The sequence below is a fragment of the Alligator sinensis genome, unplaced genomic scaffold (genome assembly GCF_000455745.1).
Source record: "Alligator sinensis unplaced genomic scaffold, ASM45574v1 scaffold1851_1, whole genome shotgun sequence".
NCBI lineage: Eukaryota > Metazoa > Chordata > Crocodylia > Alligatoridae > Alligator > Alligator sinensis.
Genome location: NW_005842964.1, coordinates 272,694 through 285,751, shown reverse-complemented (window position 1 = coordinate 285,751; position 13,058 = coordinate 272,694). Strand labels below are relative to the sequence as shown.

Genomic DNA, 13,058 nt, shown 5'->3' with positions numbered 1-13,058 from the left:
TTCAGCCTCCTCAAGAGAAGGTTGAGAGGCAACCTTGTGGCTGCCTATAAGTTCATCACGGGGGCACAGAAGGGAATTGGTGAGTATTTATTCACCAAGGCACCCCCGGGGGTTACAAGAAATAATGGCCACAAGCTAGCAGAGAGCAGATTTAGACTGGACATTAGGAAGAACTTCTTCACAGTTCTAGTGGCCAAGGTCTGGAACGGGCTCCCAAGGGAGGTGGTGCTCTCCCCTACCTTGGGGGTCTTCAAGAGGAGGTTAGATAAGCATCTAGATGGGGTCATCTAGACCCAGCACTCTGCCCTGCCTATGCAGGGGGTCGGACTCGATGATCTATTGAGGTCCCTTCCGACCCTAACATCTATGAATCTATAAGGACGTGGTTACAGTGACAATATAGCAGCACAAGGGGGCATCCTGAATACGTACGTCAGGTCCAAGGTTGGCTTGTACAGCCCATGCTAAAGTTCACATTCCTATATCTTCATTTTTATCATTACAACGAGCTTGGGCGTGCTTTCAACTCAAAAAACAAGGTTTTTCTAGTAATACTGGTTATTGGACCAACTGTGTAATTAGGAGAGAATTTTTGTTCTAAAAGGCGATGGTAGAAGGTGAATCAGGTTTATTAGTCATCTCTTTAGCATATTATAAAATACTGGAAAGAAGCCACAGAGTGTGTGTCTGCAACCTTCTGATATTAGGTTCTACAACGCTTAATGTTTTAAAATTTCCTATTTAAAAAAACCCTCTGTCATGCAGTCTTAATACAGTCCATGAAAGAATATTTTCAGTCACTCATTCTTGTCAGATGAAGTCTTCTATGTGGAGGATAATTCTTCTGTTAACTGTAATGTCACCTGATAAAGTCAGTAAATTTCAGGTCTTCATAACTGATAAATGATTTTACTAGTTAAAATAATAGGTGGTGCTAGAGCAGGAGTGGGCAAAATACAGCCTACAGGCTGGATCCAGCCTGCGGGTAGGTGCCTGACAATTGACTGTATCTGGCCTGGGGCAGCCCATGCAGTGCTCCTGCCCATGTTCCCTGATGGTCCCGACTCTGGCCAGTGCACACAGCTTCCCAGCAGGGCTGCTTCTGGTGCTGCTGCAGCTGCCCAGCTCCCCATGTCTCCAGCTCCTTCTGTCTCCAGTGGCTCCTCCTCCTCCTGCCCCTGCTGTGCCATTCTGGGGAGCAGGTAGCGCTGGGAAATGGCAGCATTCGCCATGGAGACATGCGCTGGGAACCACAGAACCAGCCAGGTGAGGTGGGGAAGCTGTAGCCAGGTGACTCTTGCCCCAGTGCACAGGGTTCAGCTCCTGGTCGCCTTCCACCCACTCTGCCTACCCGATGTCATGAGCAGCCACTTGCAGGTGGAAGGCAGCTGGGAGCTGGAGCCTCATGTGCTGGACAGGAACTGCCCAGCCTCAGCTATTCCTTAAAGGCCTGTCTCCTCCATTCACTGTTAAAAGGTGCCTTGGATACCGCACAGAGTAGACTAAAGAAATGTAGGAGTTGCAGAAACTGGGTAAGATCAACGGCCTGTTTTAGAACAGTCTCCTGTTTCTGAAAGTGGACAGTACCAGCTGTTTTGAAGGAAGACAGCTGAAAGTGGAGAGCTACCTTTCCAGAAGGAAAGTTTGCACATAGGCCCCAGTGTTTGGAAGTTGGATTATATCCTTTATATAGAAGGGTTGTTGGTATGGGGGATGGAACCGAAATAACTAATAAGTTGTAATTTACACACTTGGTCTTTCAATGGAACTCTATTTGTGGACACTTATTTAAAAATAAGTTAAATTACTAAAAAATGACTCTTTATAAAATAGGGCAATCGTATTAGAAAACTATAATTGTGAATTAGACCTACTTATTTTGGTTCTATTAACAATGTGGACAAGCTCTCAAGTCTTTCTTTTTCTTTCAAAACACTTATTTTTTAATTATTTACTCATATAACTCTTGCTGTCCTTATAAATGTCCCATCTTTTGCCTTATCTTTCCATTACACTAACACAGGGGTTTTCAACTTCTTTTAGTCTAAGTACCCCCGGCGGCCAGACGCTGAGCAGGGTGGGGAGCGCACAGGCGAGTGTGGGGGGTGGTGGAGCGGAGCACGGGTGGACACAGAGCAGGGTGGCACTGCTGCCTTCCAGGAGCACAGCTGGGGTGGGGCAGGGAAGCTCACTGGGCTGGTGTGTGGCAGCGGCGGCCACCATGTGCAAGCTTCCCTGACCCACAGAGGGGCGCCACTGCCCTGCCCCTGCTCCTGGGAGGCCATGGCACTCTGTCCCTGCCCGCCCACATGTACTGCCTAGGACTGGTCCAAGTACCCCCTGCATCACCTGCACTAGCACATTTTTCTTCTAGGCCTGGGTTTTGTTAAATCATTTTTAACTGGCTTATCTCTTGGGGCCTCACCTCCAAAGCAACCAAGAAAACTGATTAGTCTTTTCAGAGGCAGCATTTATACCAGTATGGGACAGCATGTAAAAAATATTAGAAGGCTAGCCTATTAGTGCAGTCCTTACTGATGGTAACTGTTTAAGAGATGAGGGTGTTCTGCCAATTTTGCGTTAAAAAAAAAATACCTAGGAAAAGAAAACAGTCAAAATGTCGTCTGAGAAATGGTATTTCAGATCATCTCCCCTTGTCCACTCCAAATTCATCGTTAAAATTTTACAGTCACATCTAACCTGTTTTTAAGTGATTCAGCAAACTGATAAACTCTGTGCCATGCCCTGAAACTGAACAAAAGTATGCAAGCTGCTGGTTTCTTGGTTACTCATTGAATTTTTCAGTAATAGTACTTGTGTTTCTCACTTTGTCATTTCTAAACCATTCCACAGCCCCACAGAAAAGACCTTTACATTCATTATATACGTGATGCTTGTGTAGTGGTTCCAGGATATTTGCTATCTGTTTGGGGAACATAATAGCACATAATATGTGTCCTTGGTGAACTAGGAAGAGTTCAGATGTGCAAAAAAATGCAGTTAATTATGGATATTCTGACTTTGGGTAGCTATCAACAATTATTTTATATGTTGTAGTAGACACTGGATCATTTTAGTAGACACTGAATCCCTGGCATGTGACATTGTTCTAGCTGTGCCACATTAATAAGAGACTTTTTAATAATTAGAAATTCAGAAGCATGATGAGATGATGCATCTTTACTGACATGCTTCTTTGTGCCTTTAAATATCATTGTTCTCTATATGTTCTTACAAAAATCAAATCTACTTTTGTATTCAAGACGAGAAAGGAAAGATGCAGAACAAGAAGGTAGCTTCTGACCAAGGCAGTTTTTTTGAGTAGATAGTTAACCTTGAAATATTCTGCTTGCTTAGGGCACATAATTCTTTGTTGACAAGTGAGTAAATTATCATTTATATTTATCATTAGTCATGAACACTATGATATATGGCAGTCAAGAAGATTTTGTGCCAAAGTAAACTACCGGTTGTTTTGCAAAGCTAAATTTCCATTTTTTGTCTCTCCGAGCACCTTCAATGTCTGCCAGCAGTATGTGCTTAGTTGCATTTTGCAGTCATCAAGGATTGTGATGTAGATACCTCTGGCCCCTGCCTGAGCACTATGGGTGTGTACACAACTGAAGAGGGCACTTCTAATCACTCTGTAACTTTTGCGCTTTACACAAAGCACTTAGTTACAGTGTGACAGACAGCGTTTGGTGTGTGGAGCTTGCAGCCTCCATGCATTGGCCAAGGCCAGGAGGCAGGAAGTTCTGTTGCATGCCTCCCAGCATGCTCTGCAGGCTCCCCGTGCTGCTGGAGACTGCCCCCAAGCTATCAGTGACAGCTTTTAATCCTAGTCCTGCCTTCTCCCTCTAGCCAGCTGAGACCCATGGCCTGGCTGGGCAGAGGGAAGCAAGGATAGTACATCTCCATGCAGTGGAGAATCTCCCCTGGTATCAGCTAGTGGAGCCGGCCATGAGCCAGCCCAGCACGCTGCAGGGGGAAGGGGTGTCTCTTCCCAGGAGTCCTCCCAAGGGGGACGGGTCTCTTTGCAGAGACCAAAACCGACCAGCTGGTCCCACTGCTGGGGGGAGGGCTCTGTCTCCCTGAGGTTCTGCCCAGAACCCTTCCCATTGTGCAACCAGGTGATTGGGGACTGCGTAGCACCCTGGTTGGGCAGTGTTCCCAACCACAGCCACAGCTACCAGCTTTGCCCCACTCCCTCCCTTCCTCACTGTGTCCACCTTAATCTTCCCTTCCCTTCTCTCTCCCTCCCCATTGCCTATGCCCCACCCCATAGACTTACCTGAAGGCAGCTGAGGGAGCTGGTCTCCACTGCTGCCTGGCTATATTGCTGAACGTGTGCATGCGCACACATGCACATGGTGCCCCCTGCGTCCTGCTCCCCCAAGCCCAAAGAACTCTGCCAGCCTGCAAGGGGAAACCCACCGTTTCCCATGATTTTTTCCTGTAAAGGAGAGTCCGCATTTTTCCTGAGCAAATGGAAAACCCAGATCCCTGCTGATCAGGCCATAGTGAAATCTGGGCATGGTCTATACTGAGATAGTTAACGAGGTCACAGGGCAGCTCCATTTTCTTGAGGCCTGGCAAGAATTGATGTCATGGAACTGGGGGGAGGAGGGTAAGTTTTTTTTCAAAACTGGTCCATACTACTGGCATGTGTTCCTTTTTTCCACAGCTTGCTAAAAAAACAGGTGCTTCCTGAATCTTGAGTGAAGGGAAGTTCCCTCCCCCCCACTTTCATTTCCTTTCCCCCTTCTTGCTTCCCCTTGGTAGCAACCAGGAGGAAGAAATTTCTGCTCCCAGCAGCACTGTCCCAACATTATAGGCACAGTTCTAATATACTTTGAGAAAGCCATAAAGCAAGAACCTTCCTATGAGCTGTTTTACATAGCCAGTCTCAGCTTCCATGAAAGGTGTAAGCTTTCTGATACCGGTGAGTCCTTGATGGCTGCTGTTCACTCCTCATTTTGTGTGGATGGACCCAGTCCAGCAGCAGAGCATGAGCAGTACAGGAGATAGACTACCTTCCCTTCCCTTTAGCCCTCAGAGGTTGCCAGGAGGTCATAAAGAAGATGCTTCTTTAGGGGATATAACCAGGTTATAAATGACAGAAGTTTGCAGAATTTCAGTCTTCCTCGTAACACAGCTTTCCCTCATAGATCCCCTCCACCCTTTTCTTGTGTTCAGCTTAGGTCCTGACAGAAGTGATTGTTCACTCATGGTCAGCAAATGGCTTTAAATTAATAGTTCTCAAACTTTTAAGATTCAGGGCACGCCACCACAACATTTTTGTGTTTGGTAACATCCCATTTGAGAACTACTGTTGTGCTGTCTCAACTTTATCTCAGTGATTCTCAACCAGGGTGTTGCTGCCACAGCCAGGTAAAAGTATCATGTGTCTCATGCACAGCCAGGCCAGGGAGGGTTGTGGGACACTCATGCCTGCTTTTGCCTGCATTAGGATTATTGATAAGCCTAAAACAGGCAGGAGAGACTGCTCTTGCCACAGCCCTTCCTGGTTTGACTCCATATGGCATTTCACAGAAACAGAGGCATACGGGGCAGGAAGACCTGTGGTAAACGGCTCCCCATTTGAGCATCACTGTTTTAAAACTTCAATGCACAAATCTCCCTTAGTTTCTAAAAAGAGAAATAGTAATGTCTTATGCCAGTGCTTTGAGCAAGGTATCCTAAACTTTAAAGTAAGCTTCCTAGATTTAAGTACAAATGAGGGTTCACCTTCACAAGCAGTTTTATTTTCAGAAAATGAAACAACAAATCAGATATATAAAAGAAAACTTACAAAGCTAGAGAAGAGCTGTGCAATTCTTCCTCAATGTTATTGATTCTCCGTAAGGCATAGTGAGAATTCCCTATCATGATTTACTTGGATTTGGTGACTTAAATGGCTTTATTGCGCTATCTACAGTTTAGCCTGCTTTGAACTCCGTGATAAGATGCATAGTCCAGTCAAGGGGGTATTCCTGGCAAACAGATAGGCAAAAGAAAAAGTTGGGTATAACAATTGCAACCCAGAGAATAATGGCTAGAGGTCTGTGCTCAGCTCAGAGCTCATTGTAAGCATGTGCAAAGGGGGTGGGACCCTATAAAAATCTTCCTTAAACTAAATTTCCTTAAGAGTTTTTTCCAGGGCTTTGCCATAGGTTCAGTACGTGGCTCAATTTTAAGAAATAGCAATTGCAGGTTAACATCTGATATCCTTCTAAATCTGATGGCATACACTTTGGGGAACATTGTGAAAAGTAAATCACTGTGGATCTAGACAAAAGTCACCTTCCCTTCTCCCACGTCCTTCAGTGAGAGACTCTTCAAAATGAACCTCAGCTGCTGCTCTCTGTGAGGGCTCCGCATGGATTTTACAGACCATTTCTGCTTTGGCGGATAGTTGGAAGAGCAAGGCCAGGACTCCCAGAACCATTCAGAATTAGACACTTCTCTTGAAATTTGTTTCCCACATCTAGACAGATCCCCACTCCCTCTTTAGAGTGGGCCTTCATCCAGGAGTGAGCCATGTTAGGAAATAGGTACTTGAGGTAATCAGGGGAAATATTTAGTAAAACTCATGCATTGTCTCTGGGACAAAACAAACATTATCAATAAGATTCTTCCTAGCATTAGAAGATGACAATTTCAACAATTCATCTTTTATGCATCGCTGTATTAGAATAAGTTTAATGGAGAAGCTGGTTGGAAAGGGAATAAAAATCTCCTTTCCTGCCACATACAGTTCTTAAATATTATATAGCAAGGTTTAGACCAGTGATTCTCAGCCTTTTTAGACTCAAGGCACCTCTCATTATACCCAAGGTACCCTTCAGAAATTGCTAACTGTTAGCTTTCTCTTTTTTCAAGTGTGGAAAAATAATAGAGCAATTCCCCTGTTCCAAAGAGCTCAGAAAGACCACAGCAGATCAGAATGTTTCTAACACTATGGATTCCTAGCTGTACTTGCTGGCTTTATCCTGTGAATCATGCTTGCCCACCTGTTGCGTCAGGAACAATTTAACATAAGGTTCAGATAGGACTGTGGGTGACGGACCTGGGAAAATCCATCAAGGCTGCCTGGGCAGCAGGGAGCACAGCAAAGGAGTAGATCAGAGGGAAGGAATCCTCATACATTTTGCTCTGCTTCTGCTACTCATGCTAGTAGATCTTTCCATGGTAACTCTTATTGTCTTGCCATATTAAGAACAAGGCTGCAGTGTTGGTGCTCATAAACTACAATATCTTCAGACAGATATGTCTGTGTTTGTCTTTGCCTTGGGGCCAAACAGTTCCATTGGGAAGGGAGTTCTTGGGGTGATTAGCGTAGTAGTAGAGGTAGTAGAATAGTGAAGTAATGAAGTTTTGATAGGACAAGGAAGGACAGCAGAAATGTAAGAGTTGTGATCTCTGAATGCCACCTGGGCTTTGCTGGAGGTATTCATGTTCTACAGCTGTATTCATGGTGTGATGAACTTGCCACAGGAGATTTGCCAAAGGAAGTTTCCTTATGAGTGGAAAAGGAAAAAAAAAAAAAGAAGTGGCAGGGGAACTTGGGCAATGTATGCAGTGCAGTGTAAAGAGGAGCCCAGTCTCTCCATCCTTAAAAAGGTTTCTCATCAGTATAGCTTTCAAACTCATTTGCACAGGAGGTCGTACCCATGTAAGTATACCAATATGGTTAAGCTGCTATATTTTACTGCTATCACTCTTTGTGTGAATACTGACTCTTCTTGTAGAATAAGAGTACGTGTTTTAGTGTAGCTTAGCTTATATTTCTTTGGAAGCAGTTTAACTCCAAAAAAGCATTATTATACTGAAATAAATGAGTAAGGGAGTTATATTGAGATATAATACTCTAGAGCAGTGGTCACCAACTGGTTAATCTCGATTGACTGCTGGATCATGGAGCCTCTGACAGTCGATCTCAGTCTGGTGAGGGATGAGGCGGCTTGTTCAGCTGGGGCGGGGGGTCATTCTGCCGCTGCATGCACCCCGGCAGAGGCCCAGAGGGTATGTGCCCTGTCTGCCATGCTCACCCTGACCCTGCTGTAGGCAGCAGGCGGCAGCAGGATCCCGGTGCACTTCCCTGTGGGGCTGCAGCTACACCGCTGGGATCCACGCTGCTGCTCTGCAGTCCCCGCCCCCCAGGTGAGACGTGTGGACTGGCTGGGATCCATCCCTGCTCTGGGGCTGCCCAGACTGCACCTGCTCCATACCCGGGCTGGAGGAGCAGGGCTCTGGTGCGCTCCACTCTGCCCCACGTGGGCTGTGTTCAGGAAGGCACTACTCACCCCCTGCCCCCCACGCCTGCTGGGCTCCCTGTCCCAGCCTCCCCCATCCCACTCTGAGCTCTGGGCTCCAGTTGGGACTTGCGTCCCCTTGGCAGAACAGCAAAGGCCGTGTCCCAGGGCCGAGAAGGGTCCCAGAGATGCCAAGAAATGATGGGGGAACCTGCCCCTGCTTACTCCAGGCTGCTGGCCATTCCCCGCACCAACCCTGCTGCAGCTCTGGGCCAGGGAGGACGCGGCTCTGCCTGGCCGGGATTGGGACAGGGCTGGGGGGAGAAAGCCGGGGGGGCAGGAACTTGCAGCCCAGAGCCCCTGGGGCTCAGGCTACTGGGATTGGGGTGGGATTGAGCCTAGGTGGCGCCCGGGAACAGGAGAAGTCTGCATGGCTGATCCCAGCGGGGTGCTTTTGACAGCTGGGCAGGGGGTGGGGTGGCAGTTCGGGCAGGGGGTGGTAGATCCCAGATTGCTCTTTATTTCAAAATGTGATCTTCACCTTAAAAAGGTTAGGGACCACAGCTCTAAAGTTATAACCTCTCTTATACCAGGATTATTTTCTGCGTAGACGAAGCCTCAAAGCCCTGGATTCTTCAAATTCTCCATGCTAAAAACACAGCCACTCGCACATTTTTCCCAGTCCTGGCCTCCTGCACAAATTCACCAATCAAGCCCCTCCCTATCCAAGAACTCACTTTTACTTTGCTCCTCAGGAAAAGCACAGGTTATGTTAGGTTGTCCGTAGTAAGGGGAATAATTCTGTATTGATAGAATTTTGAAAGTTCAACAGTGGCCTCTAGTGAAATACAGTCTGAAATTTGGGAGGTGAATGGATGTTTTGTGCTGAATTTGGAGATTAAATTTAATTATTAAAGTGAGAAGCAGGAATTTTAGTTCTGTCTTAAATGGAAGTCATAGCCATTTCCAACTACAAGCACCTTCATAATATTTAGAACATCTTCATAGTAAGAAGCTGGCTTAGAAAGGAGCATACAAAAGAGCGAGTCCATCAAAGTAAGTGTGTGATGTGAGTGGGAATTGAGATGCTGAATGTTTAAATGAAGATGCTGGATGGTGATAATACCCCTGTTACAGCTGTGTAGGTGGCACTTAGTGCAAGTACATATTAAGTAGATAATAAGTACAGAATTGTGTTGTGGGCTTCATGCAAACTGTGGATTGTATGCCTTCAGATTCAGTGGTGATGGGGACCATGTAACTATACGGACTCAAAAGAATAATTAGTGTATCTACAATAATGGGATAATTTTCTTGACCAGTATGAAATATTCTTCTCATTTCTTATCTCGAAATCATTGTCACATAGTATTTGGGAGCTCATATCAAAGAGATAAGCCAAAGGTGTCATAGTCAGTTAATAATATTATTAAAGTAGAGTAGAACGTAGGACCTGACTGTTCCACAACAGTCTGCTGTTTTTTATGTATCAGTATTACAGAAAACTATTGTGCTAATTCCAACTTTCTTTAATTTAGATTCTTAGCAAGTCACTGGTTTGCTGCCTTCAGAAGAAATGTTCTGTATAAATATTGCTCTGAATTTCAGTAGTTAAACCGACTGTGGCACACTTGCTTGGGGAAAGCCATAATTAGCAGAAATTATAACTAGGGTTGCAGAAATAATAGTTCTTGTTCAGGTCGAGGCACATCTTAGTCTCTTGTTTCATTTATTTCCTGTATGGTTTATTGTCTCATTTTAGTTTTCACATATATAGGAACAATGAAAGGAATCTAGCCTTCATTTCCTATAACTTTTCTTCAGTTCTACAGTACTTAAAATAATATTGTATGCCTTTTTACTATAGAACCAGAATATGTTGGCTTCTGCTTCCTTACTGCTGTAGAGGGCCTGAATTGAGTAACATCCCACACTAAAAAGAGCAAAGGAACTGCACAGTCCAGGTTTAGTTTGTGTAGAAGAGGTAGTATGGTGTTTTTTGGCAATGTCCGTAGTAAATCGAGTGGAGGAGGATTTGCCCAGGTTAAAACGGTGTTCTTTCCTCTACAAGTTATGCCTCCTTTGCTGGCACATATTAATCTCCATGACTTAGTGGATTTTCTTTCAATTCTGCATTATTTATTTTGGGGTTGGTAATATCTTCTCCACTGACATTTTTCTATCAATAAGAGCCAACTCCAGCTATAACTTAGTGACCGTTAGCCCTGACCAAGTCCCTTTGGTCTTCACAGGTGTGAAGCTAATACAAAAGTGGTATGTCATAGGTTAGAGCAAAGAGTACCCTGAGGTTTCTTCCTTTCTCCAAGGCTCTGCCAGCTGGTTTCCCATCTGTAGTCAGTAGCGTACTTTAGTTTGTGAGTACTTAATTCTGAATCTCTGTGTTATCCGGTGAGGAAAACTGAATGGTATGAAGGACAGATAAAACAAAGAACTGACACAATTCCATCTTTTAAGAACAGAAAAAGTGCTTATTACTCTCAGCTTAAAAACACTTACTACTCTTTTTCCTTATAAGTAAATGTATAGAAAATGATTATGAAAAGTGCATCATCTTCACCTAACTCTGTTCTCTTTGAAATTGTTGTGAAAACTCCCATTGATTTCTATAGTAACCAAATAAAGCCAACTTTAAGGTATTTATAAGTTCTCCCACCCCATAGCTGCCATAGGTAGAGGAATGTTCTGTAAGAACATAAGAATGCTATTTACTGGGTCAGACCATAGGCACACTTAGGCCAGGATCCTGCTTTCACAGTGGCAGAGAGTGGGTACTGAGGGAGTGAGTGGACAGGGCACATCCAGAATTGTCCATAACGTTTTCCTCTCCCATTATAGCTTCCAGCATTCAGAGGTTTAGTTCTGATTCAGAGGCTGCATCCCTATCTACCATATTCAGTACCTGATGGTGGACCTTTCTTCCAAGAACTGGTCCAGCCCCATTTTGAATTGGGTTAAGCTACCAGCCTGCACAATATTTTGTGGCAGTGAGTTCCACAAGTTAACTTTGTGCCATGTGAAAAATAACTTCCACTTGTTAGTTTAAGCCAGTGTTTCTTAACCAGGGTACCTTGAAATCCTTTCTAGGCTATCATAGGGCATTTGGCACTGTTAGGCACACAGACATGATTCACAAGATAAACCCAGAGATTTCAAATACAAATTTATAGTGTCAAAAACATTCTGACTTGCTGTGTTCTTTCTGAGCTCTTTGCAACAGAAGAATTACTCTATTTTATCATAGTCAAAAAATTAATGAAAACTAAGATTTGGCATTTTTAAGGTGTGGGAATCAAGCTCTTGATCATTCTTGTTGCCCTTCTCTGTACTAGAAACTTCTAGTTTTTCTCTATCCTTTTTGAGGCATGGGAAGCAGCTAGCCCAGCTGGAAGGGTCTGATGTTCAATTCTAAGACAAGGCTGTCTTGTCTCCTCAATGAATGGGGGAAAAAAACCTCTTTTTGTAATGATGTAAATATGGCAGTCCCGGGTCTCCCCCCCCCCCCCCCCCCCCCCCCCCCCCCATTTTCCTTTGTTTTTTGGAATATATTCCAAGTAGCGAATAATCTATAGATTTAAGAGTTTCATGCATGCATGTATGTATCTACATATGTGCGTGTACATGTGTGCACATTGGTATGCATATTTTATATATCTTCTTTTTATATTTTAGACCTGGAATGGCCAGTCAACAAGCAGAAGTTCAGAGCTTGAAACTAAGTAATGATTCAATTATAGAAGGAGTGAGTGACCAGGTGCTGGTGGCAGTAGTACTCAGTTTCTCTTTCATTGCTGCTCTGGTGTATATGCTTTTAAGGTGAGACAATACTGAAAGGAGTTGATTAATATAAACATTCTAATTTTACTGTCACGTTTTAATTTTTTCCTTCAAGTGCATAGTTGGTTTAAGGTACAAGGTAATTATGATTCTGTTATGTGAAGGTAAACTATTGTTTGTAGCCTCACTCTTGCAGCTATGTTAAGGGAAAGCAGGAACACTGAAAGAGGGGAGCTGGGTGTGTGTAAGGGAAGGACAGAAAACACTGGGGATAGTGTGTTTGAGTGAACATTTTCATACAGAAGATATGTGAGGAGAGCTAGTGAATTTAAGAGATGTGATGACTGCACCCTTTTTTAAACAAAGAGAAGTCACAGTTCAGAATCAGTGCATGAATTAAAAGCCTGAGCTGTGAGTGAAGAAACTATTAACAGTAATTATGATCTGCTAAGAGCTGCAGCTCTTTAATACAGTCAGTACAATGAAGTGCTTTCATCAAGTCTATATGCCATTATGAGCAACTAAATACTGACAAAATAAAGCCGCATATCTTCCATCATCTCATAGAGTCATAGATTGTAAGGCCGGAAGGGACCTCGGAAGATCATCGGGTCCAGCCCCCTGCACCAAGCAGGAAAGATAACTGGGGGTCAGGTGACACTCTGAGTTAGTTGACACACAAGAGCTGAGTTTGTGAAATCTTAGTTTATCTAACAGACTGAAGGGGGCCAGACTACTGTCTTATGCAGAGGTGTACATGACAGGATTTGCACTCTGGACAGCTACAGGTTCTGGCTGGTGTTCAGGACCTAGGGGTGGAGGCAAGGGAGCTGTAGTGTCCCAGCAGATGGAGGTTCCAGCTGTGCAGAAAGAGGGAAGGATCTAGGGGGTGGAAGCAAGGAGGCTTTAAGATCCAGCTGCTATGGGGGTAGGTGTCCTCCAGCCAAAGACTTATTTCTTCTCCAAGTTATATTTTGTTTCCATTGCAGGAAATTGCACACTGAATAT

At 44.4% G+C, this 13,058-nt stretch overlaps 1 protein-coding gene across 2 annotated transcripts in view; it reads left to right on the top strand.

Annotated features, from left to right (window-relative positions):
- Window positions 1-13,058, top strand: part of RNF170 (ring finger protein 170) — a 42,707-nt gene that overhangs the window by 6,079 nt on the left and 23,570 nt on the right. For both annotated transcript variants that reach the window (XM_006036449.3, XM_006036450.3), the window contains exon 3: window positions 11,946-12,089. In XM_006036449.3, the coding sequence (XP_006036511.2) occupies window positions 11,946-12,089 (144 nt within the window). The remainder of the gene's footprint in view (window positions 1-11,945; window positions 12,090-13,058) is intronic.